Raw genomic sequence first — 25,652 nt, forward strand, 5'->3', positions numbered from 1 at the left:
GGGGACTGGGTGAGCAGGTGGGGGTGCTGCAGAGAAGGGGTGTCAGAGCTGTCAGGGGCGGATGCCTTGCACTCCCAGCCCGGTCCCCACTTACCTCCAGTGGGAGCGTGAGGTTAAGGCGCCCTTCTCTGCTTTTTGATTATCTGTTTGGCTTCCACATGGAGACTGAAAGTTTGACCTTGTTGAGGTGGGGATGTTTCATCTGCCAAAGGGTAGGGGAGGACTTCTGGGTAAAATAGGGGCCCTGGAATCATTGGTGGCAGGAAGTTTTCCTTCTTAGGGCTGAGCTGGTCCTAATACTCTGGGCTTTCCTACAAAGACTCCATGGACCTCACAAAAGTCTTTGTTCCTGGTGGGGTCAGTTAAGTACCTAGGTGGCTCAGTATCCTGGCAGTTAGTTACCTGGTCCAAGTGGAACCCAGGCTTGATTTACACACCTCTGGTGATGGGGAGCTCACTGCCTTCTGAAGCAACTGCTTCCATGCAGGGCTGTGCTAAGCCTCTTCCCCAGACCACTACAGTCAGCCTCCCCAGCACATCCTCCTGCCTGCCCTCCACCCTCAGCACATGTCTCAGCTGAGTCTTCCTGACAGCCTCCCATCTGTTCCCTGCTCCAGGCTGCCCCCTTCCCGTCCCTCTTCCCCCATGAACCCAAGTGGCCGCAGGGGACTGCACATCTGACCATCTCCCTCTTCTGCTCAAAGACCTGCTCTGGCTCCCTGTTGTCTCCAGGAGACGTCCAGCTGCAGCCAGCTGCTCACAGGACACCCGAGGCCCTTCCTGTAGAGACCCCCACTGAGCTTCTGCGTGCTCAGCTCATCTCACCTGCCCCAGCCACCCTCGGCCACACCCGTTTCTCAGAACAGACAGTGGTCTTCCTGCCGGCCAAGCCTCCAGGCCTTGGCACGCAGGTGTTTTTCTGCTGGGAGCTCCCAACCCCACTCTCCTTAACCTTTGAGACCCAACTCAGACATCCCTCCTCTGGGAAAGCTTTCTTGCCTTCTTCCCCTGTCTGCACCTCCTAGGAGCCCCCGCCGCCTCCCCTCTGCCCTGTGTTGTCTAGTGCAAGTTCAAGCAGGATCAGACCTCCCGAGGTCACAGGCCAAGACCCTTCCCCCTAACCTCCAGACTCCAGTGCCCGGGCCCAGTGGGTGAGAAGAGGCCCCCAGCAGACACTTTACATAAAGCATTCAGCGCAACATCCAGCAGATTGTGAGCTTCAGATAAATAGAAGCCACTATGATGAATAGTTACGAACTTCTCAGGTGGCTCAGCGAGTAAAGAATCTGCCTGCAATGCAGGAGACACATGAGAGACAGGTTCGATCCCTGGGTTGGGAAGAAACCCTGGAGGCGGGCTTGGCCACCCACTCCAGTATTCTTGCCTGGATAATTCTATGGACAGAGGAGCCTGGAGGGCTATGGTCCATAAGGTTGCAAAGAGTTGGACATGACTGAAGCAACTGAGCATGCATGATTAAAAGTCAACAGTAACTGGTATTATCCTCATAGCTATCCCAAAGGGTGCCATTTCATAGGTGAGAAAATCAAGGCAAGAAGAGGGAAAATGACTGTCCATACTCTCAGCTGGGAGTCAGACCACTAGAAGCAGTGTTTCTTTATCACGCTGCCCTGCCTTCCTAACTGGGCAGGCAAGACCATTTACCGTCTATTCAGGAAGTATTGACTTGGCCAAAAGGGTCGTTTGGGATTTTCCATATGATGTTACGGAAAATCCCGAATGATCTTCTTGGCCACCCCAATATTTGTACACACCTTCTAAGTGCCAGGCCCGGTGTGAATGCTACAGATACGGAAGAGACCCTGCCTTCATGGAAGGTCCTTCTCCCAGGAGAAGAGAGATCAACAAAGTCGGCACACAATGCATACCTAAATCATAAAGCTTGCTCTGTGACAGAAAGGAAAAATCAGGAGCCTGTGAAATCGTGACTTGGCCTAGGGTGACCCAGATGGGGAAGCTCTAGCTAATCTAGTTAACTCTTTGCTGTCCAGCCGGAGACCACCCTTCCAGGCCAGTTTAGGGCCTGGAAGAGGGGGCTGGCTGCAGCCCCCTGGCACACCGCCCCCCTCTACCCCAGCGCCGGCTCTGCCAGCCCGCCCGCCACCCCTGTCTCTCTGAAGACTGTCCCTTTAGAACTGCCCTTTTTTCCACTGAAGGATTCAGACACAAATTGTACTTTAAATTCAATATCGGTCATTAATATTTCATGATTACAAAACGTTAAAGATAATGTCAGTGGAAGCAGCGTCTGCATGGGCAGAATGGATGACTCAGAAGTTCGGGGGAGAGGGGAGCCCGCATGCTAAGTGGCTGGGGAGTCTTTGAGGTAATCCGGCCTGACAGGCCACGGCTGTGCCTCAGTGCTGCGTGCTCAGAGGGGCTCACAAGCCTCTGCTGCTGTTTGTAAATATTTCCCCTCTGATTCTTGTCACCTCATGTTTGTTGCACCCGCAGCAGGCGGGGCACCATGACCCCGCCACCGGACCCCCGCCTCGGTCCCCTGTTTCTGAGAAGCCAAATAGAGGCTTTGGCAGAAGGGCACCAGGGGCGGGGGGGGGGGGGTGGGGGTGGGGAGACCCCAGGGCATTGTCCTTGAGGCTCCGGCCTGGCTGTGGGAGCCCTGCCCACCCCCACCCCCCAGTGACTGGCTCTGTGACTTCGGGGCCATCGCTGTTCCTTCCTGAGCCTCTACTTCCCAGTCTGTAAAGTGGGGATAACAATTTGTCCTCGTCTCATGGAGAGGGCAAGAAGCTGGAGCGGGTGGATCGCTGGCGCCGCTCCTGGCTTCGTGCCTGGCACCAAAGACATATGACTCGGGGGCTGCTGGGTGAACGCCGGACCATGCAGTCAGACTGGCTGGGGCCGGGAATTTGGACAAATGACTTCACCTCCCCGAGTCTTAGTTTCCTCATCCATACGTTGTGGGTGATGGCAGAATCGACGTCTGATAAGTGGGGAGCTTCAGCGAACACAGCACTGTAAAGCGCCTGGCACAGAGTGAGTGCTTAAGGCAAGTGCACCGAGTCCAGATGAATAGATATCATCAACTGAGCACTAAGTACCAGGCTAAGTTCTTTCTATCCTATTTAATCCTCCCACCAGCACAGTGAAGTGGGAACCACTCATTTTCTCATTGATTAATATCCCCGGTGAGACTTGGGCAGGAGTTGTGAATTGCAGCTCCGAGGGGAGTGGTCTCTAGCCCAGTCTTTTCCTTCCCCACGCTCAGTTACTGGGATGGTGTGGGGGCAATAGGGGTGGGGCCCAGAGAGCAGAGTACCAAGAAAAGGGAGGCCGTGGAGCAAAGCTGTGGAAGAAACCAGGAAGACTCAGCCCCAAATCCCGGCTCTGCCACTGCACATCCTTGGGCAAAGCCCTTAATAGTCTGAGCCTCGATTTTCCCATCAATAAAATGGGTGCTGACCTGTAACTGATCATGATTCAATAGAAGTATGTGCTAGAAAGGATCAAGCTCAGTATCTATTGGGCAAACACTGTAAAAATCTCTGCTGGGGAGAGTCCCCTGACACACTCTCTCTGTGAAATGGCAGCATTAGAGATTCTGTATGCTTCTCTAGCTGCTTTCTGGAAGAGATTCACAGGGCAGAAGCACAACGCTTAACCCAAGAAGGAACCGGCTAGTGGTGGGCCGTTGGGCGGTGTGACAGCCGGTGGGGAGATGCTCTGTGTAGGGAGAGGCGGCGTCTCTGCCCAGCAGCCCGACCAGGCCCCCTGGCTGCCCAGGAAGCAGGTTCAGGGAGGTAAGGAGGGGGAGCTGCCTTCCCACCAGTCCAGCCGCCACTTCCTCTCCAGCCACCTTTGTTATCTCCCTTTCATGCGGTGGAGAAGTGGATTCAAAGGCTCGGGAGCAGCAGGCACTGAGGTTTGAGCCAGCTTTGTATTTTCTTTTAAACCGAAGTTGAAAGAGACGAAGGGAACTTCAGCCTAGGGACTTCCTCGGCTGGAATGGGCTGCTGGGGCCAGGGAAGTGGGAGGCACCGGCCGGGGAAGGCGGAGGAGGAGCGCCTCCAGGAGGGCTTGAAGGGGCAGGAGGGCCTTGGGGCCCAGGTCTGCAGAGGGGAGGCTGAATGGCGCCCACTTCCACCGAGGCTGAGACTGAGTATCCCTGCTGTCACCATCGGTTACTGGAGGCTCTGCTGGCTGCTGAGGCCTGGAGAGCTGACAGGACGGGGAGCTTGCGGAGCCGGTCCGGCACCGGCACGGGCAGCGTGGCTCTGGTTGAGGAGGAGGCCTGCTGAACTGCCCTTTCCCCACTCCTGGGGTGCCATGAACCCCTATGCTCTTAGCTCCTCCCCTCCGTGGCCTGATTTGTCCAGACTCCATGTCCCAGGGCCTCCTCTTTCTTTCTCAGCTCACACGCCTCCCCAGCTGCACCAAACTGCCTGTGACATTCAAGCACACACACACACACACACACACTCTCTTCAACACAGGCCAAGCACCTCGGAGTCATTCCTGACCCTCCGTCTCTTTCCTCCATCTCACCCCATCAGCAGGTCCAGGGGGCTCTATTTTCAGTCTGCCTCCAAAAGCTGACCACTTCTCACCATTTCCATGGCTATCACCCTGGGCCAGGCCACTGTCGCATCTTCAGGGACCTGCTGCGTGCAAATCCCAGCTGAGCCCCTGCTCCTTCCCCCCACCCCGCCCCTGCCCTGCAGCCCCCAGACAATCTATTTTCAACGCGGCAGCCACAGGTATCATGTCAGGCAACCTCCCTCCTCTGCTCAAACCCCTCAGTAACTCCCGCCTCATTTGGAGTCAAGTCCAAAGACCCTGTAATGGCAGACACTCTGCCCCTCACCAGCCACACTGGCCTCCTTGCTATTTCTCCAATTATGACCCCAGGGCCTTTGCACTGGCTGTTCTCTCTCCTCAGAACTCTCTTCCCTCCAATGGCAGCATGACTCCCTCACTTTCTCGAGCTCTCCTTTGAATAGTCTCCTTCGCAGAGAGGCCTACCCTAAGAGAAACAATTCCCTCCTAATCCCTTTCCTCTGCTTTCTTCTTTTCCAGTTTCTTGTTAGCACTTAGCATCAGCTGACATGTGAACACCCTTTCTTGAAGTTTGCTGAAGGTCTAGCTCTAGCCCATGGAGAAAGAAGGTGTTTCTTTTTTTATCTTGTTAGGGGCTATAGCTCCAGCCTCTATAAAAAGGACTGGTGTATAGTAGGTGCTCAATAAAAGCTGAAGGAAGAAAGCCAAACTCAAGACTGGGCCCTGCCTTTTTGGCTTGGGATCCTTCCCAGGTCTGCGTTCCTGTGGGTCAGCCTTTGCCGACCACGCCCCCACCTCAGCTCTGCCCAGTTTCTAACTTTTTGCCTTGGCCCCCAGCCTTCGGCCCCTCCTCCCTGGGTTTTGCCTCGCCCATAGCCCCACCCTTCGGTCATCGCCCCTCCCTTCCGTATTCGCCCCGCCCCCTGGCTCACCAGCCTCCATGGCCAGCACTGTGATGTTGTGCCAGCCGGCCGTCTCTCGGTCCAGCCCCTTGCCGGTGACGATGGCACCCGTGTCCGCATCGATATCAAAGATCTGGTCCAAATCTGATTCGCGGTCGATGGCGTACCTAAGAGAAGCAGGTCAGGGCTGATTGAAGGTGTCCTGGCGCCGTTGGAACAGGTGCCCATGTCCCTCCAGCCTCCTCCTAAAGAGGAACCACCTGCCTGGGAGACACAGGAAGCAGAGACCCTTTCCGGCAGAGGAGGAGTGGAAATGGATCCGAGTTTGCATCTCAGCTGCACTGGGCTCCTGACGTGTGACCATGGGCAACGCTCAACCTTTCTGAGCCTCAGCTTCCTCAGCTGGATAACGGGGCTAATAATTTGCATCTCGGGGTCGTTGTGAAGGCGGGAAGAAGGTAAAGGGCCCAGCAGAGTTAGCACTCACGGGGTATTTGATTCTTATCTTTCCATAAGAGGTGACCCTAGAACTGGGCTTGAGAAAGGGACAGGGTGGCATTCCAGGCATGGGGAACAGAAGCTGCAAAGTGAGAACTGCGCTAATGAGACTCATTCAGGGGACGGCAAACGGTGCAGAAACGGCCAGAACTGGCAAGTGCGGAGGAGGAGGCTTGAGAACAAGCAGAGTGCAGAATTCAGGGCGTTGGGGGTCCTGGGGAGCCTAGAGGGATTTTGAGCAGGAGGGAGGGAGTTGGCTGTGCCGCTCCGAGGCTCTCCGGAGGCCCCAGACCTGGAACGCGGGCTGAGCCGGGAAGGGGTCTGAAGTCTGGCCGCCGGCCCCTCCCCGCCAGCGCAGCGCGCCCGTGCTAATCTGCGGCTTTTCACTTGCCGCGTGAAAAAGCCCTTTGTTCCGCCTCCTTCCCGGGCCTTTGTGCGGCGGCTCCAGGCCTGAAAGGCCCGTGTCCAACACATGTCTCGGGCGGCGGCGGCCCAGAGAGGCCCCGCCAGCTCTGTCCGCCGCTTCCCCGGGCTGATAACGCGGGCGGGGGCGCCGCCAGGCTGCGCGGCCTACAAAGGCCCCCGAATGCCAAGCAAGGGCTCTTTGTGCAGCGGGGACAATGGAGCCTGGTGGGGCGGGGCACCCCTTCCCCTTTCTCCAGCCGGAGGAAACAAGCCCTTCCTGCATCTTCCAGAGCCCGGACACTGAGGCCCACGGAGAGGACGACACCAGAACACCCCCTTCCCTCCCCACATTGAAACCCTGAGATGACCCTTCGGTGGGCCTTGGCTGCATTACCAAACCACTCCAGGCCTCAGTTTCCTCATCTGTTGAATGGGGATAATGATACCCAGTGCATGTGGGAGGGGTTTCCCAAGTAGCCGGTGGTAAAGAACATGCCTACCAATGCAGGAGATGCAAGAGACATGGGTTTGATCCCTGGGTCGGGAAGATCCCCTGGAGGAGGAAATGGCAACGTACTCCAGTATTCTTGTCTGGAAAAATCCCATGGACAGAGGAGCCTGGAGGGCTACAGTCCATGGGGTCGCCAAGAGTAGCAAACTACTGAACACAGCGGTAGCGGTAGCGGTAGTTCTACAGTGGGACTGCAGAACTCTGGGAGCAGGTGGAGCTGGCTTTGAATCCTCTGCTTATTTACACCTGGGTGACCTTGGACTAGGCACTGGACTTCACTGGCCTCTGTTTACTTGTCTGCAAAATAGGGTGATTCATACCTCACTGGTGTGGGTTAGAGGAGGTAATCCATGGAACTGGGCAATGGTGACAGCCCTTACTGTTTTCATATTCACTGTAGTAGTGGAGGTGGAAGCTTGTGGCAGGCTGCAAAGGGCTGGGCATGAGGGTAGAGTGGGCATTACAGCTAGTCTCCTGAGGCCCTAGGTTTTTTTCTTTTTCAGCCATGCCACACAGCATGTGGGATCTTAGTTCTTTGACCAGGGATTAAACCCACATCCCCTGCATTGGAAGTGAAGAGTCAACCACTGCACCACCAGGGAGGCCCCCCGAATCCCTGGTTTAATGCCACCTCCTCTCTCTAAATTGCTAAGCCCACATCCTCTTTGGCCCTGATCAGCCTGGGTCCTCCTGACCTGGGTGAAAGTGTATGGGTCAGATCTAAGATGATAATTCCTCCCATCAGGACAACACTTAACAGTCTGTAGCTTACTTTTCCGCCAGCCATCCCTCCCTTCGTTCCTGTATGCCTAAACATTACCTGAATGCCTTCTCCGTGCTGCTCTGTGCTAAAGTGAAAGTGAAAGTCAGTCAGTCTTTGAGACCCCGTGGACTATACAGTCCATGGAATTCTCTAGGCCAGAATACTGGAGTGGGTAGCCTTTCCCTTCTCCAGGGGATCTTCCTAACCAGAGATCAAACCGAGGTCTCCCACATTGCGGGCGGATTCTTTACCAGCGGAGCCACCAGGGAGGCCTAAGAATACTGGAGTGGGTAGCCTATCCCTTCTCCAGGGGATGTTCCCGACACAGGCATCGAACCAGGGTCTCCTGTATTGCAGGTGGATTCTTTACCAACTGAGCCACAGGGGAAGCCCACTCTGTGCTAAGCTCTGGGGGTAAAATGGCAAATGAGACAGATGAGGCCCCGCCCTGCCTGGCATCTTGTGAGGCTGATGTGTGGTCAACCCACTTTGCAGATGAGGACGAGAGAGGCAGCTTCCCAAGCTTAGGGCTGCCAAGTATGCTTGTGCAGGCTGTGTCCTGTGCAAAGTTACTAGGCTGAAGAGGGGTAGAGGGGATGAAGACCAGATGGTGTTCTTCTTGCCCAGCCACAAGTGCTAGCTCAGGGAGCATCTTCTCAAAGGAGGACCTTTTTCTTATTTACGAAACGTGCCACATGGGCTAGTGAAAACCCTGCCTAAGGTTGCACGGGGACTGTCAGAGAACTGGAATTTGTACCCCAATTTGGGACCCTACACCCAGAGTTCTTTCTAGCGCATTGAACCATCCAAAGCAGCAATGCATGGAGTCTTGGGTCACTGTGGACCCAAGCCTGAACTGCTGGATGTTTGGGTCCAAAGGAGGTAGAACCAGACTCAGTAGTGTCGGCTCAGTTGGAAGGAACCATGGAGACCTCCTCTTGATTTTACAGGTAGAAGTGAGTCCAAGAGGCCCCTGAGTGAGTCAGGGGTCCCTGATCACCTGGTCGGGGCTGGGCATGAGGCAGGGCTGATGGGAGGATGCCCACCGCCTTCTTCTTTCTCCTCTCTCTGCTCAGACCTCTGTCCTCTCTTCTCTTTCCTCCCAGTTACTCTTTTGTTTCCTCCTGGAGGGGAAGAGGGGGATGGATTCTAAGTGGAGGCAGCTGTTCCCAAGGCCATAGGGAGGGAGGGGGTGGTGTGGGGAGCCACCATCTTCCAGCTGAAGACTGGGGGCTGCAGGTCGGTGTGGCTGCCCAGACCAGGGGGCTTTGTTCCAGCTCAGGGAGCCAGCGAGCGAGAGAGAGGGGTGGGTGGAAGGCACGGCACGTGGCAAGGAGCGTGGCCTGGCAGGTGTGGGGGGCAGCGAGGGAGGCTTGAGGCCGTCACTTGGCGGCGCTCAAGTTGTGTGTCTGGTCTGTGTTGCAGGTGGTCAGTGCGTGTGTGTGATGCTGTGTTACAGCTGGAAGGTACAAGAGGTGGGCGCTCAGACTTGGAGCAGGATCCACAATGACCCCAGGCAAGCCACTTCCTCTTTGAGCCTTAATTTTAAGGAAAATGGAAAAGTGATTTTACTCCTATCTTGTAAGTAGTTGGGAGGATTATGTGCCTAGCTGGGGGACAGATGCCTAGTTGGGTTCCAGGAAAATGACTCTATGAGTGAGCACTATTGTTATTTTAATGACAATTCAGAAATGCCTGGTAAGACCAGAGACGAAGGAGCCCCCCAACCCAGTGTGTTGGTCTGCGGGCCTGGGGGTGGGAGGTACCATGTATGGTACATGGGAGCAAGGCATCTGTGGTCTAGAAGGTTCTGCTCAAATCTCACCTCTCATTTGGTCAGCCAGCACCTGGAGGGCAGGAAGGGAACAGGAGCAGGTGTGAGTGGAAGAGTGCAGTGAGAGAGCATAGGTGTGTGTCCACTAATGTGTGTGTGTGTGTGTGCACAAGTGCAAGAAAGCCTGGCAATGGTGGTCAGGAGTGGGATCTGGCGGCCATCTGCTGAGGTCTGCAACCTAGCTATGTGACCTTGAGTCAGTCACTTAAGCTCTTTGGTTCCCTCTTAAAAAGGGTGCTAATAATAACACCTACCTCAGACTGGTTGTGAGGATTAGACAAGTACCACCAATAAAACACCAATAAAACACTTTTAACAGCGCTGGGCCCCTGCCACATGACGTATGGATTCGCTCTCATTTTTATTTGCTCAGCAAGACTCTGTGCCAGGCCTGTGTAAGGGCTGCACACGCAGGAGCCCCTCCCAGCCTTGCAGATAACTGACATCACTGCTGCTGCCACTTTACACATGGGGAAACTGAGGCTCAGAGAAGCCAGGCGCCTTGACCTGGGGCAGAAGGGCTGATGGGTGCAAAGCCAGATTCCCAAGCCATGTTCGTCTGTGCAGAGTCCCACGTCTAACTAAGAGCAGCCGCCTAGGGCCAGCTGGGTACACCTGCGGGCGCTCCCACACCCTGGGAACAGCACAAAACACTGCTGCTGTCAAGGTCAGGGCGAGAGCAGTGGCGAGGGTGTGTCTTCCTGGCTTGAGGGCGCAGGTGGGTTTTCGACACTTAAATATGTGCATATATAGCTCACGCAGGCATGATAAATACGAAAGCGTGCAGACTGATGGGTGTCCAGGCTGCCCGGTGCTCCTGTATCCGGGCTCATGTACACACACATGCACACACAGCCCCCGCCTGAGCTCCTAGTGGGGGAGACTCCCCTGATCTGGGGATTCCTCTCTGCTCACTCCATCCTGCCTTTGACTCTTTCCCCTCCCCCACCCCTTTTAAAGCACACCCTCAAAGCCCACACACGATGCCTAGAAATCTGTTTGGGGTTAGTACTGGTTGCAGAATGAAGGGGAGTACTGGGTGTCCAGACCACTGAGAAAAATGGTAAGGTCCATTTCCTGAGGACCTACTATGTACCAAACACTTAATCCTTCCTCCAACCCTGGGACCACTGATCCTATGATCCTAAAACCTGGTCCATAGTAGACATTTAGTACTTTTTTTTAAAATAAATGAATGAGGCAAGAACTACCATGACACCCATTTTAGAGATGGGAAAACTGAGGGTTGGATTAGGTGCAGTGATTTTCCCATAATTTTGTGACTGAGCTAGGATTCATTCCAGGTTTTCTCTGACTCTAAAAACCCATGTGCTTTCTGTTGCACCCCATTGTGGAATTCTGGGAGGAAATGAAGTGTTTGCTCTCTCTCTGGTCCAGCGTGGGCTTTCCTGTTTTTGACACTCAAGGGAGACTCACAAGGGGGCTGGGGCTGGTAGGGCTGGGTATGGGCTGATAAATAGCCAGTCTGTCTGCAAGGCTGCCTTGCAGATCCAGAGATTGGCCCATCTGAGCCCTCTCCTCTTTCTCTTCAAAGCCTTCCAAGACTTCGCACTGCCTAAGGATAAAGTCCCACACCTTCACCTGACATTCAAGGTCCTTCACAGCTTGTCCCCAAGTGCCCCCACCCCGACCTCCTCTCTGGTCCCAACGCCCCCCGCTATGAGCTCATTCAGCTGACCTCACTGATCCTGAACTTGACCTCCTGGCTCCCTGACTCTGTTCCTGCCACCAGATTCTCACAACCACTCCACCCTGGATGCTGCCCTCCCATTCCAACCCCATCCTCTTTATCCTTGCTCCATCCTTCCTTGGTTCCCAGAGAATCCGCCCCTTCTTGGATCTCCTGAGCCCTGAAGCCCCTGCTCAGCCCATTGATCTTACGTCTGTCACTTGATTCACTCCAGGGCCCCAGCCCTCCCCTTCGCCCCCATCTGACTCTGTGCCTCACGCATGGGGCAAGGCACAGCATAAAGTTGGAAGCTGTTCAAACTACAAAGAGAATCAGAAAGAAGAAGTGTTAGTCGCTCAGTTGTGCCCGACTCTTTGCAACCCCATGGACTGCAGCCCACCAGGCTCCTCTGTCCATGGGATTCTCCAGGCAAGAATACTGTAGTGGGCTGCCATTTCCTTCTCCAGGGGATCTTCCTGACCCAGGGATTGAACCCTGGCCTCCTGCACTGCAGGCAGATTCTTTACCAACTGAGCTATGAGGGCAGCCCTAAGAGAATCAGAAGCAGGGGTGAAATGGCAGAAGGCTGGACTCAAGAATCAGACAATCATGGGTTAAATCCCATTCCCTCCCCCTTTCAGGCTGAGTGACATTGGGAGGGCCACTTCTCCTCTCTGCCCCTCAGTCTCTTCATCTATGAAATGAGTAAACTACATCCTGAGGGCCAAACACCACAGTGTGAGGCATCTTCCATGCTCTGCAGTACAGTGACTCAGAAAAATCACTCTGTACATCTGCATCTCTGGATTTCCCAGGTGCCACCATCCTAGGCAGAATCGCCTAGGATATCACATCATTTCCAGAAACACACTAAGCCTGTTCCTGCCTCAGGACCTTTGCACTTGCTATTCCTTCTACCCCTGATAGCTCAGTTGGTAAAGAATCCACCTGCAATGCAGGGGACCCTGGTTCAATTCCTGGGTTGGGAAGATCCACTGGAGGAGGGATAGGCTACCCACTCCAGTATTCTTGGGCTTCCCTTGTGGCTCAGCTGGTAAAGAATCTGCCTGCAATGCAGGAGACCTGGGTTTAATCCCTGGGTTGGGATGATCCTCTGGAGAAGGGAAAGGCTACCCACTCCAGTACTCTGGCCCATGGACTGTATAGTCCGCGGGGTTGCAGAGTCGGACACGACTGAGCGACTTTCACTTTCATTCCTTCTACCCAGAATGCATTTTGCCACATCTTGGTCTAGTTGGCTCTCTCTTGATCATTCTGATGTCAACTCACTTGTCAACTCCTTGATCACTTAATCCAGAGTAGCCCCCTTGTGGCCCCAGTTGGTCTTATCCTATTACCTTGTTTATTTTCTTCATAGCTCTTATCAGCAATGACCCCTTTTAACCATCTGTTGACTTGTGGTGACAAACATTCAACTACTTATTGGCTGTTTCCCTGCCTCCCCTGCCCCCCAGGAGAAGGCAAACTCCTTGAGTGGAGAGACTGGGTCTTACACCGCTGTTTCCCCATTGTCTGGAATAGTGCCGGATGTGACATGACTCACAACACCTAGGTGTTGACGGAGTCCAGCACCCTTGGAACTCAGGGAGCTGGAACATAAGCCAGGCTCTGGGCTGCCCGGGTGGTCTGCGAGGACCCCTTCTCTAGCCATCTGTCCCCTTACAGACTGGGCGCTCCTCCCCAGCTCTGCCCTTGGCTGAGTCATCTTGGGCCTGGCTCCAGGCCGGGCATGGAGGAGGAGGAGTCGGGTAAATGTTTGTGGTGTGAAACTGGACCTGTCTCAAGCTCCTCACCGCCTCCACATCTGAGGAGCCCCAGGGAAGGGGCGGCAGAGAGAGATAAAAGGAGGTGAGGAGCAGGTTTCAAAGTTGGCCCTTTCAGTGCAGATGAAAGCAGGGGGAAGGGAAGCCAACTGAGGGTGGAGGGGGAGGACTGAGGCGGGAGTGAGGAAAGCAATATTGGAGAGGAGGGGAGAAGGCAGAGGGGCGCGCTGGACCTGGGAGGCAAGGACGAGGCTCCTACTGCTGCCTGGTAACTCTTGTGAGCCCAGGGAACCTCCTCCCCTCCCTGGGTCTCAGTTTCTTGCCAAACAAGGGTGATAATGCCCTCCTGGGAAAGGTCTGGGGCTGAGCCAGAGGCTGATGGGGATGTTTAAAGACTGTATCTACTGTCAGCAGGGATGGAAGGGTGGTGGAGGAGTTCATAGGCAGTGGGGGGTGGTTTTGGCTATGGGAAGGGTGGAGGCAGCCTAGGAGGCATTCGGAACCTCTGGACTGAGTCTGAGCCCCTCAGCCTATCTTTGAGCCCTATCAGACTTCTCTTGTTGGTTCATTGCTCAGCTTCCTGTAGACATCACAGTCTATTAATCTCCAGACACACCTACCACTTCTTGCCTTCCTATGTCTGTGCCTGGAATAGCCTTCTCCTCATAGCTACACTGACCAGACTCAGGTACACAGCTCAGTATAATTCCTGCCTCCTCTAGGAAGTCTTTCTAGACCCCTGAGGGTAGCTTCCAGTCTGGGAGCCCATAGGTAGTTAAACATCTTTGTGTCCTCACCTTGGGGTTGCCATGTAAGGCTGCACAGGCTATGCACTGGACAAACTGGAGGGAGCCATTCACATGAATGATGGTGAGAATGTTACCCATATGGAGTTGAGTAATGCAGAGATCCTTAAAGTAACTTCCTTTCCCTCCTTCTCCAATGCTTGGCGCAGAGCTAGGCACACAGTTGGCTCAGGGATCATTCACTATGTACAAGGGTTTCAGGGAATAAACAGGAAGCTCCAGACGCTTAAATTCAGTCAGCAGTGGCCATTCACCCCACCCTGATCTCCTCCTCTGGATCACTTTCTATCTGATATCCTTTCAACTTGGGCCATGGTCAGGGACTCCCCAACCCCTGCAGATCGCAAACCCTTCCAGGGACACCAACAGAGCCACAGCATCCCGTCGCCTCTGCCCACTTGCCGCTGCCTCCCTTCCCCCCGCGCCGCACCCCCCGTGCCTCTGCCTCTGAGTCTGGCTTTCTCTCCAAGTCTCCTCTTTCTGTTCCTACAGTGCAGGTCAGTTCCTCTCTCCTTTAGTTACTCCTGCCCTCTTTCCACTGGCTTTTCTTCTCTGGTCACTTCCTCTCACTGTTGGTCTCACTACCTCTCCAGGAGCCTCTCTCTTTTCTGTCTTTCTCTGTTTTTCCATTTCATTCATTCACCATGCATCAGGGAACGTCCACCAAGTGCTAGGCAGTTGTGAGGTCCTGAGGATACAGCAGTGAACCTAGACACGCATCCTTATTCTCCTAAAGCTTATCCTTTAGGGAGAGGGACAAAGTCATCAGGAAAATGGGTAGCAGGTTAGATGGTGATGAAGGATGAAAGAACATGGATATGAAGTGTGGGGACACGTTGGGGTGGGGTTGACATTTTAGAAAGGGTGGTCAGGGAAGGTTGCACTGAGAAGGTGACTCTTGAGGAAAGTCTTGGAGAAAGTGAGAGAACCAACCATGGAGATGTTAAGCGGGAGAACATTCCACGCAGAGGGATCAGGAGGTGCAAAGGCCCTGGGGTAGAGGTGGGCTGGGTGTATCCCCGGAGCTGTGAGGAGGTCAGTGTGGCTGAGCAGAGTGAACCAGGGAGGAGGTGAGCAGGGGATGGGGTCTGAGAGGTTACAGTGAGGCCACATCCTATAGGGTCTGGGCTTTTGTCCTGAGCCCCAGAGGTGACTTTGGAGGGCTTTCAGCAGAGGAGGGCCAGTGGAGGGCGGTTTGGGCCATGAGAAAGGGTGGGGCGGGAGTCAATCTGGCTCCTGTGCCCATCCTAGATTGAAGAGGGGTGAGGACAAAAGCAGAGAGAGGCAGTAATCAGGCAAGAGAAACAGGTGGCCTGGACCAGGGCGGCAGCTGCGGAGGAGGTGAGAAATGGTCAGATTCTGGAGATGTTTTTAAAGCAGAGATGACAGGCTTTGCTGATGGATTGGAGGGAGGTGTGGGAGAAAAACATAAGTCGAGGATGTTTGCAACATTTTTGACCTGAAAAGCTGGAAGGATGAAATTATCTTTTTTTTTTTTTTTTTTTTTTACTTTTGGTGGAGGACCGAGGCTGAGCCCAGGTCACAGCTGCGTCTGTCACACCGGGTTCTCTCTCTTTATCCTGAGTTCCCCGACTCTCTGCCACTGTTCTCGAATCTGATTCCTCTGTCTCGTAGGCTCCCGGAGGCCCGGTGCACCGCTCTCTCCCCTCCTCCCTCACCGTCGCCGCCCCCGCGCCCTGCCCCGTCCCCACCCCCTCTGCCCGCCGTCTGTCCACAGGCGCTGGCGGGGGAGCAGGCAGCAGGCGTCGGCCCCGGGCGGGGGTCTCACCGGACGGGCCGGTTGGCGGCGTCGGGGTCCCGCGCCGTCACCACGCCGACCAGGGAGCCCACCTGCGCGTCCTCCTGTACCTCCAGGAGGCCGGAGGGCGGCCGGAACTCGGGGGGCTCGTCCACGTCGATCACGGCCACGCGCACGATCGCCTGGTCGCGGAACGTGCCCAGGTCGGCAAAGCGGGGGTCCACGAACTTGTTGAGGGCCTCCAGGACCACGGTGTGCACCGGCTGGGACTCGAAGTCCAGGCGCTGGAGGGTTGGGCAGAGGGAGCAGAGGGCCGGTGAGTGGGCTGGGGTCTACTCCACACCTCCAGGCGGACAGAGCCCAAGTCTGGGGGGCGGGGGGGCGCTGGCCTGGCCTCGGGGCGGGGAGCGGGGGGGGGGGGCGGCCCCGAGAGGGCAGGGCTGACCCGCGAGAGGGCGGGGCTGACCCCCGAGAGGGCGGGGCTGGCTTAAGGTCACAGTTCGCTGAGGCATCACTGACTCAATGGCGTCACTGACACTGTCGGGTTACAGGTAGAGAAAGTCAGGCCCTGCTGGTGACAGTCTTGCTCAGGGACACAGGGTCACAAACTGACGTCCAGCCTTCCTGCTACCCGGCACACGAGACTGGCTTTAATTTATTAATTTACAAAGCACTGTGTGCTAGTGTTCTAAATGTAGCGACTCATCTAATTTTACAGCATCCCAAAGAGGCTTGTATTATTATTATCATCCTATTTGACACGTGAGGACATCGAGGCCCAGCAGGCTCTGTAACTTGCCCTAGGTCACTTAGCAGTTAGTCCCTGGCAGAAGCGGGATTCACATCCCCGGCAGTGCAGCTGTCAAGTCCCAGGCCTTAACCCCACGGCAGGAAAGGCACTGGATCTGTGGCTGCCCAGCTGTGTGTCTGCGGGCAATCTCGGCCTCTCTGGGCCTTGGGCGGGAGGGTGAGAGAGACCTTCCTGGTGTATTATTGGTGGCAGCTGCTAATGTGAGTTGAGCCTGATAAGCTGGGCAGCCTTAGAGCTTCCCTCAGAGACCTGGCTAAAGCCATGCTGAGCCCTGGTCCTCATCAGGGAGTGCTGGTGGGTGACCCTCTGATGGACAAGCTGCATGGCTGCGTAGGCTCTGGCCTCCTAAGGACAACGCCTTTAGAGCAAAGAGAAAGGGCAGTGGTGGAACATGGGCACCACTGTTACATGCTGGGGGAGCCATCTGGGCAGCTAGGGCCACCTTCCTGGAGAACTGCTCTCCGTCTAGGGACCCTCCTTTCCTCTCAGAACCTCCCCTCCACACTCCCCCTTCTCTAACAGAAAAAAAAAAAGAACAAGAAAAGAAGGGCTACCTCCTCCCCCCGTCCTGTTGCCTGGGAAATCAGGATGCAGGGAGGCAGGCGCGGACCTGGCCTGGGAGTGAGCGATGGGCTCTGGAGCCAGGTCATCAATCAGGCGGGGGCTCTGCTCCCCGAGCCACCACTGACTCCACAGAGACACCTCAGGCGCCACTGCTGGAGCAGGCCGGGGGGCGGGGCGTTATGGGGCAAGAGGCAGGGGGGGTGGGGGAGTTACTACAGGGGCATCACCAGGGAGGAGAGCAAATGCTGTGCTGGGGTCCCCAGGCTGGGCCTGGGGCCTGATTCTACTGCTCTGTGATGCTGGGCCGCCCCAGGCCTCCAGTTCCCCCGTCTGTGAAATGGGCTCATCTTACAGTGAAGACAAGTGGAGGTCAGAAAGCCATGTAATGTTTAAAAGGGTGGATTCTGGAGACAGACTCCCTGGGGCCCTGTCCCTACAACTTCTCTGTAAGATGCTTGGCCTTGGATGCAAATGACTGAACTCAGGGCCTCAGATTCTCGCCTATGAAATGGGCAATAATAGTACTGAGAGGGTTGTTGTAGAGATTAAATGAGTTAATACATGGAAAGCATTGGAAAGGAGGCTGGCACACTATTAACAGTTCACTGTAAGTATTAGCCTCACATTCTTATCCTAGTTGAAGAAACAGAGTTTTCTCTATCCTCAAACCCTCACGGCCAGGGAGAGAGTTTGATTATCGAGTGAATAAAGGGCTGTCAGGGAAGATGTTTTTGTGGGTCCCAGGAGGTAGAGCCTGGGCTGACAGGAGCAAGATAGACTGTGGCTGAATGGGAGAAGGAGGAGCAGGACACTGGTAGGGAGTGAGCATCCCATCCCTGGGAGTATACAAAAGCTTATGACTGTTTGTAGGCCAGGGCAGGGGACTCAGACCTCCCGTGGAACAGCAGGGTTGGAATGGGCAGCGTCAAAGGCCTGTGCACCCCTGAGTTGCCAAGCCTGTGACCAAGCCCTGGAAGATGATTTTTGCTTTTATATCTGACCTCTGTCTGCTTTCCCTAGCGGGTGCTGAGTTTGCTGTTTGAACTTCTGGTTCCTGGGCTGGTCAGTAAGGAGGCTGTTAGACTCAGGAAGGAAAGAGCTTTGGGGTCACCAGACCTGGGTTCAAATCCTACTCTATCCCTTACAGGTATAATCTTGGGCAAGCCCTTTTACCTTTCTAACTCTAAACGGTCATATTATGTTTTCCTTCGGAGGGTAACATGAAGATGAAAGGAAACAATGAGTGTGAAGGGCCTGGTGTGAATTTAAAGTAGCACAGCATAGGTGTAAGAGCACAGATTCAAATCTGGATTGACTCCTGGCTCTTGACAGCTAGCTGTGCAACCTCGGACAAGTCACTTAATCTCTCTGTGCCTCATGTTCTCCTGTGTAAAACGGGAAGGACAGCATCAGCGTTTCCCCAAGTTGGTCCAGCATCTCTGGAGAGACTTCATCCCTGGAGTGAAGTGGGATAGGGTATTTGGCTGCTCAGTGACCCCCTTCCCGACCCTGCTGCCCTGGGGTTGCCTCCCCCATCGCTCCCAAGGCGGCCGCACCTTCTGCACTACGATGATGGCCTCCTGCGTGTCGCTGTCTGTGATGACCTTGAATACGTGCCCGCCGCTGCCGCTCTCCTCCCTGAGGTGGTAAGTCATGTCTGTGTTTTCGCCCACGTCTGAGTCCTCGGCCTTCACACGTCCCACGGCCGTGCCGATGGGGGCTGACTCCTGAATGCTGAACTGGTACATCTCTGTAGGGGATACAGCTGTGAGCGGGGATGGGAAGGCAGCCCCTCCCCCAGCTTCCACCAGCGCTAGGGGAGGAGAGGGGGAGGTCTCAGATGGGCTCCTTGGAGCTCCCTGCTTGGCCAGGACTGGTACTGGGAGAGGCGCTTCCTCTGCAGAAATGTGGGATGCAGTGCAAAGAGAAGGGTTCTAATTCTGACCTTGGCTTTATCCCCTGATTGATTTGAGAAAGTGCCAGCAGTTCTTTGGGACTCAAGTGTCCTCATCTGCCCAGTAAGGGGACAGAGAAGCACAGTGATAAAGGCTACGGCTCTGGAGTCAGTCCTGCATGTGTAATTCTGAGCTCTGGTTTTCCTCATCTGTAGAATGGGAAGAATAATAGTGCCTTCCTAATAGCACTGTCATTTCCCAACTAACTGAGATGATGATGCATGTCAATTACTTAGTATAGACACTAGTATCTGTTACCTACCCAATAAATGGGACACATTGCATTCATAGTAGGGCGGCACACTGACTTTTTTGTTGCTGTGGATGTTAATGATACTGGTTCCTTCATTTCCACATACTTATTGAGCAGCTGTACACACTGGGGTTCCAGCAACAAGCAAAACACACCCAAATCCCAGGGTTCACAGTGCTTTCCTCTTAATGGAAGGAGAAAGACACTAAACAATCACATCAGTAAAATAGGATGGAAAATGGTACTTGGGAGAGAAATAAAACTGGGGAGGGAAATGGGGAATGATGATGAGAGTGTGTGTGGAGTTTTAAATAGGGTAATTGGGACTTTCCTGGTATCCAGTGGTTGAGACTCTGTGCTTCCAATGCCGGGGGTGAGGGTTCAATCCCTGGTCGAGAAACTAAGATCCCACATGCTGCGGAATGCAGCCAAAAAAACTGTAAATGGGGTAATCGAGGAAAAGACAACATTTCTGCAAAAGTCTGAGGGAGGTGAGTCAGTGAGTCCAGCAGATATTTGGGAAAAACAGAGGGAACAGCAGGTGCAAAGGCCCTGAGGTGGGTGCAATGCCTGGCATGCTGGAAGAATAGCAAGATGACCACTGTTACCCGAGTGGGGAAGCGGAGGGGAAGCCAGAAGGAGCGATGGTCAAGTAGAACTCAAATGGCTCCCTGCTCTCCTCCCAGAGTGGAGATGAAGGTGAGGGTGATTTGCTAAGTGATGGGCCCGCCCAGGGGAAGCAGGGGCTGTGGCACTGGGGATGTGTCTCTCTTGGAGCCCCCACTGGTCTGGACACCCTTGTGTGGTGTGGCTGTCTCTGACTGACTCTCACATAAGTGTGTCGGGGTGACTCCTAACACAAGCTGACCATGCCTCCCCCCACTCTTTGCCATAGCTCCCCGCTGCACTTGGGGTGAAGTTGTACAAGCCCCTTGGCCCCTGCTGACTTCTGCAGCCTCATGCCTCCAACTCCCCACCTCAACGTGAGCCTCAGCCTGGCCGAAGTTCTTGGAATTCCTTCACGATGACTTGCTCTGTCCCACCTCTAGACATTTCCTCTCTTTATTCTCCTCTCTACCTTCACTTCCCCTGTTTCCCCTCCTTTTTAGTCTCACTGACTATTACCTCCTATAACGGGGAAGGTTCCCAGACCTCCAGGCTCTGATCCTGTGTGTCCAGGGCCCCCAAGCTTATTCTGTTGTAAGGATTACTGCATCTCCCTATTACTTCCTGTTATTCTCCCTCCCTCTCTCTTTTCCCTCCCTCCCTCCGGGCTGTGAGCTCCTGCAAGGCAGGCACCACATCTCTTATTCATCAGGCATTCATGGTGCCTGGCAGAACACCAGGCTGTCACATAAATGGAATGTTTGAGTGACTAGTGAGTGAATGAATGAAAAGCAGCATGAGTTACTAGTATACACTCACTAGATTAACACAAATGAAAGAAATCTGACAATACCAAGTATCAGTGAGGATATGCTATGATGGACACATGCATTTCTTCATGGGGGAAAACAACTTGGCTTCATTTAGTAAAGTTGAAGATGAGTTTATTCTGCTCCTCTGTAGACTAATGAAATTGCATGCAGAACAGCAGTAGGACACATACAACCATATTCAAAGTGGTGTCCTCGATAATAACCTCAGACCGGAAACAACCCAAATGTCCACTGGCAGGAGAATAGATAAATCATGGAATACTATACAGCACTAAAAATGAATAAATTCTAGCTAGAAGCAATAACATGTGATTTCACAAACATAATTTGGGGAGATAAAAAAACAAGACGAATCATTTCCATTTAGATAAGGTTAAAAAACTTATAAAATTAAACTATAATGTTAGATGATGCCTACATGGGTGAATCAACTCTAAAGGACTGGATAAAGGAGATGTGGTATATATGCATATTTATACATAATGAAATACTACTTAGCCATAAAAAAGTGAAATTTTACCACTTGCAGCAAGATGGATGGACTTGGAGGGCATTATGCTAAGTGAAATAAGTCAGACAAAGAAAGACATATACTGTATGGTATCACTTATATATATAATCTAAAGAATATTAAAAAAAAGAAACAGATTCACAGATACAGAGAACAAATTAATGGTTGCCAGCGGGAAGAGGGAAGCAGGCAGGGGCAATATAGGAGGAGGAGATTGAGAGGTACAAATTATTAGGTTTAAAATAAACTACAAGAATATATTGTACAACACAGGGAATATAGCAACTAATTTATAATTAGTTATAACTATAAATGGAGTAAACCTTTAAAAATTATGAATCACTGTATTGTACACCTATAATTTACATAATATTATACATCAAAGAAAGTGAAAGTGGTAGTCGCTCAGTTGTGTCCAACTCTTTGCGATCCCATGCATAGTAGCCCGCCAGGCTCCTCTGTCCACGGAATTCTCCAGGCAAGGATACTGGAGTGGGTTGCCATTCCCTTCTCCAGGGGATCTTCCCCACCCAGGGACTGAATCCGGGTCTCCTGCATTGCAGGCAGATTCTTTACCATCTGAGCCACCATGGAAGCCCCTATTATTCACCAACTATACTTCAATAAAAAAGAAAAAGAAAAGCAAAGAGATGATGATCATGAAAGTGGGCGGTGGTTAACTCTGGAGGAAGAGGTAGGGGGAGAAGTTATGATCAAGAAAGGACTTGTGGCAGCTTCTGGGTCCTGGTCAGTGGTTACAAGAATGTTTGTTTTGTAATTATGTGTTGAACTGGACATTTATATTTTATGCATTTCTGTCTCTGTGCTGTATTTCCCAATAAAGAAATAAAGAAAGAATAGATGAGCAACACGGCTATATTAAAAATGGATGACCAACAGGGTCCTACTGTCCAGCACAGGGAACTCTGCTCAATGTTATGTGGCAGCCTGGATGGGAGGGGAGTTGGGGGGAGAATGGATACACGTGTATGTATGGCTGAGTTCCTTTGCTGTCTGCCTGAAACTATCACAACACTGTTAATTGGCTATACTCCGATATAAAATGAAAAGGTTAAAAAAAAAAAGAAAGAATACATGAATGAATAAACAAGAGTCTTCCAGGGGCCCTGGCCCCTCTGCTGCCCCACCCCTTCCAGCTCAGGGCTGGCACACAGCCTGGCACACAGAAAACTGGGTGGCCCCCGCCCCTTCACAGGGGCTTTGAAGCTTCCCCATCAAGTGAGTGGGGCTGGGCTGGGGGAGTGGCGGAGGGCGGCTGCTGGACCGGTTCCCCGGCAACAGCAAAGACGGGGAGCTGGCTGGCGGGCTCTGCCCACCCCGCTCTGCGTCTGGACTGAGGCGCTTAGGCTGTGCTGTGCTCTCAGCTAAGGGATTGGATTCCCTTATCTCTCGGGGGTCAGTCCCCTGTGGCAGGGCCTAATGTGAGAGCAGCAGACCTCAAGTAATGACTCGCCTGATAGGAATCAGCCCAGCTCCCCACGGCATTTAGTCTCTGCCAGCTTCGTCGGCTTCCTGGGCACAGCTTTCTCGTCTGAAGCTGGGACGGAAGGGCTGGCTGGGCTGACAGGAGGTGTGGGACTGGGCCAGAGAAGTCACCCCACTCTGTTGTGCCTGGGGAGGCGGAGAGTGGAAAGCACTCTCCCCCAGTTCAGAAGCAGAGTCCTGCAGGCTCAGAGGAGAAGGGAAAGACCTGTCTCTCCAGACCCTAGCATTTCTATGCAAAATGATAGGTGCCCCTGGGCATGGCTGCAGCCTCTGTCTGCATGTCTAAAGGACCCCTGTGTCTGTCCCTCCATCCCCAGTGTACCTTTGTAAGCTCGGGTCAGTAGCAGATCACACATAATAAGCGTGACAGGGGTGTGTGCAAGGACCAGCTGGGGTGGGTGGACAGACGGGGGCTCACTCTTGACCAGAAGCAAGCTGCAGGGAGGGGTGGTAAGTGTGTTACATGGATGTGTGGAAAGTCAGACAACTTTGGGGCTGTCTCCTGCAAAAGGCAAGATTGGAGGGTGGAGGGGGCTAGTGGGTGACTTGGACAGATAGACAGATGGACAGATCAGGGAGTCCCTCTATGGTGAGAAGGCTGCGGGGCAACTTGGGGTCAGAGGGTGGCTGGGAGGGATGACCAGACAGACACACAGATGCACTCCTCCCTCCGGGAAGGCCTCACTCACTCTGCGGGAAGCGGGGTGGGTTGTCGTTGACATCAGTGACCACAATGGTGACGGTCGTGGAGCCGGAGAGGCCACCCAGCTGGCCCGCCATGTCTGTGGCCTGGATCACCACCTCGTAGCGCTCCTGGCTCTCGCGGTCAAGGTCGGGCACAGCCGTCCGGATCACACCTGTGGGTGGGGGGGTTGAGGCCAGGGATGCCCCTTGCCAGCTGCCAACCGATACGGAGACCCCTCCCCAAGAAGAGGCCATGCTCATTCAAGTTCAGGAGGGGAGTCACTGATGCAGAAGACACTGATATGACTACCATGCAGGTGTGGGGCTCAGCACACACACACACACACACACACACACACACACACACACACGTGCGTGGGTGCACACACATGCACGCACGCACACACACGCACACATGCGCGCGCGCTCGCACGCACACGCACATACACGCTTATACAGATAGGCTCACACATAACTCACACTCAGCACTCCACACACATACCCTCACACACACACTGCTCTCACACACATCAGATTCACGCATGCATGTGTCTTCAGTCGCTCAGTTCGTGTCTAACTCTTTGTGACCCCTGGACTGTAGCCCGCCAGGCTTTTCTGTCCATGGGGTTTTCCAGGCCAGAACACTGGAGTGGGTTGCCATTTCCTTCTCCAGGGGATCTTCCTAGACCAGGGATCAAACCCACGTTTTCTGCATTGTAGGTGGATTCTTTACCGCTGAGCCACTGGGGAAGCCCAGATACATGCACATATACTTTAAAACACACACCCTCCCACCCACTTATACACATAAACACACACGTTATATACAGACATATTAACATACATCCACACACTCACACACATACATGCACATTCACACACTCACAGGCAACACAAAAGTAATAGAATATGGACTGTTTAGTTTACCAGAAAGAGGCATCGGGCCTAGAATCAGGCACTGTGTGACCCCTCCTTGAGCCTCTGATCCCACTTTTGGGGTCTCAGTTTCCCCATGTGAGGGGGAATCCCGACATTTTCTGGGTGAGCCTGGCCTCTGTCTGATTCATCTCTGGGTCAGTGTCAGTCAGCCCAGAGCCAGCCCCAGTGTAGCAGCTTGGTGAATGTTTAACTGAGTGAACTTGCCTGACAGTCACCCTCAAACACACTCATGATGGAGTCACACTCACCTGCACATAAACACTGATATGTCTCACACACAAGGGTGAAACAGATCACCAGTCCAGGTTGGATGCATGAGACAAGTGCTCAGGGCTGGTGCACTGGGAAGATCCAGAGGGATGGGATGGGGAGGGAGGTGGGAGGGGGGATCAGGATGGGGAACACATGTAAATCCATGGCTGATTCATGTCAATGTATGGCAAAAACCACTACAATATTGTAAAGTAATTAGCCTCCAATTAATAAAAACAAATGGGAAAAAAAAGAGAACAAAAAAAAAAAAAAACACTGATATGTCTCACATACTTAGATGTACTATTAACACATTAATACATTAATACACAGGTAACACCTATGAGGTCACACGCACAGGCACACACATAGCTATTAGCACACACTTATTCTCACAGACACACACATACACCCTCCACGATTAAGTCATCCCCAGCCCTGGGGACCCCAGCCCCTTCCTCCGGGGCCCAGCCCTAGATTCTCTGTCCAGGCATCAGCTAATTGCTGATCAGACAATCCTTCAAACTGTTAATGGAAGCAGGCGGAGGGTCAGCAGGAGGGGGTGGCTGTGAGATGAATTCTGAGCAGGGGAAGGCTGGACTTCTGGTCTCCCTGCACACACGCTTATACAGTGGGAGATCAGGAGGGGGGGGGAGCTGATGCACCAGTCAGAGCCCCCCCACCCCTGACCCACTTCAACCTGTGAGCGCCAGGTGGTGGCAGGTGGTGCCCAGGGCCTGAGCGCCAGGTGGAGTCACGCACCAGCAGCCCCACGATGCGCCCCATAAAACACAACCTCTCCCTCCTGATGTCCCCAGACAGTCCCTAGACTCCAGTAAAGGCAACGGAACGGGAGAAGAGGCTATAGTGTGTGTGTGTGTGTAACTGGGGGAGCCAGAAGTGGTGCATCTAGAGGGGTGGGCCTGCTTTTGTGGGATCCCATGGAGATACGGAAAGTGCAGTCTGTCTAATCAGGGGTCATAGAGACCCTCTATCGGTGGCCTTCAAGACTCCTCAATAAGCTCCCTCCTGACTCCTCCTTGGCCTGGACTGATCTTTCCAAGGGCAGGAGAGACTCGGAAGCAGACGAACTTAGAATAAATCCCAGATCTGCCATTTGTTTACCAGGTGATCTTGAGCAAAAGCCCTCACCTTTCTGGACCTCAGTTCCCTCATTTATAAACTGGGACCATCACATACTTCCCCAAAGAGCAGGATTTCCCCAACTGGCACCGTGGACATCCCGG

The 25,652-nt window shown here is 53.5% G+C and overlaps 1 protein-coding gene and 1 long non-coding RNA gene across 5 annotated transcripts in view; one reads left to right on the plus strand and one right to left on the minus strand.

The window, feature by feature from the left end:
* CDH22 (cadherin 22) overlaps positions 1-25,652 on the minus strand; it is a 137,593-nt gene that overhangs the window by 18,882 nt on the left and 93,059 nt on the right. For all 4 annotated transcript variants that reach the window (XM_070472717.1, XM_070472715.1, XM_070472716.1 and 1 more), the window contains exons 5-8: positions 23,220-23,387; positions 18,423-18,616; positions 15,522-15,775; positions 5,472-5,608 (exon numbers count right to left, since the gene is read on the minus strand). In XM_070472717.1, the coding sequence (XP_070328818.1) occupies positions 5,472-5,608; positions 15,522-15,775; positions 18,423-18,616; positions 23,220-23,387 (753 nt within the window). The remainder of the gene's footprint in view (positions 1-5,471; positions 5,609-15,521; positions 15,776-18,422; positions 18,617-23,219; positions 23,388-25,652) is intronic.
* LOC110133349 (uncharacterized) lies at positions 18,423-20,449 on the plus strand. The gene is made up of 2 exons (XR_002312745.2): positions 18,423-18,512; positions 19,970-20,449. It is a non-coding gene; the product is annotated as an uncharacterized lncRNA (long non-coding RNA).

Source organism: Odocoileus virginianus, chromosome 9, assembly GCF_023699985.2.
Source record: "Odocoileus virginianus isolate 20LAN1187 ecotype Illinois chromosome 9, Ovbor_1.2, whole genome shotgun sequence".
Taxonomy (NCBI): Eukaryota; Metazoa; Chordata; class Mammalia; order Artiodactyla; family Cervidae; genus Odocoileus; species Odocoileus virginianus.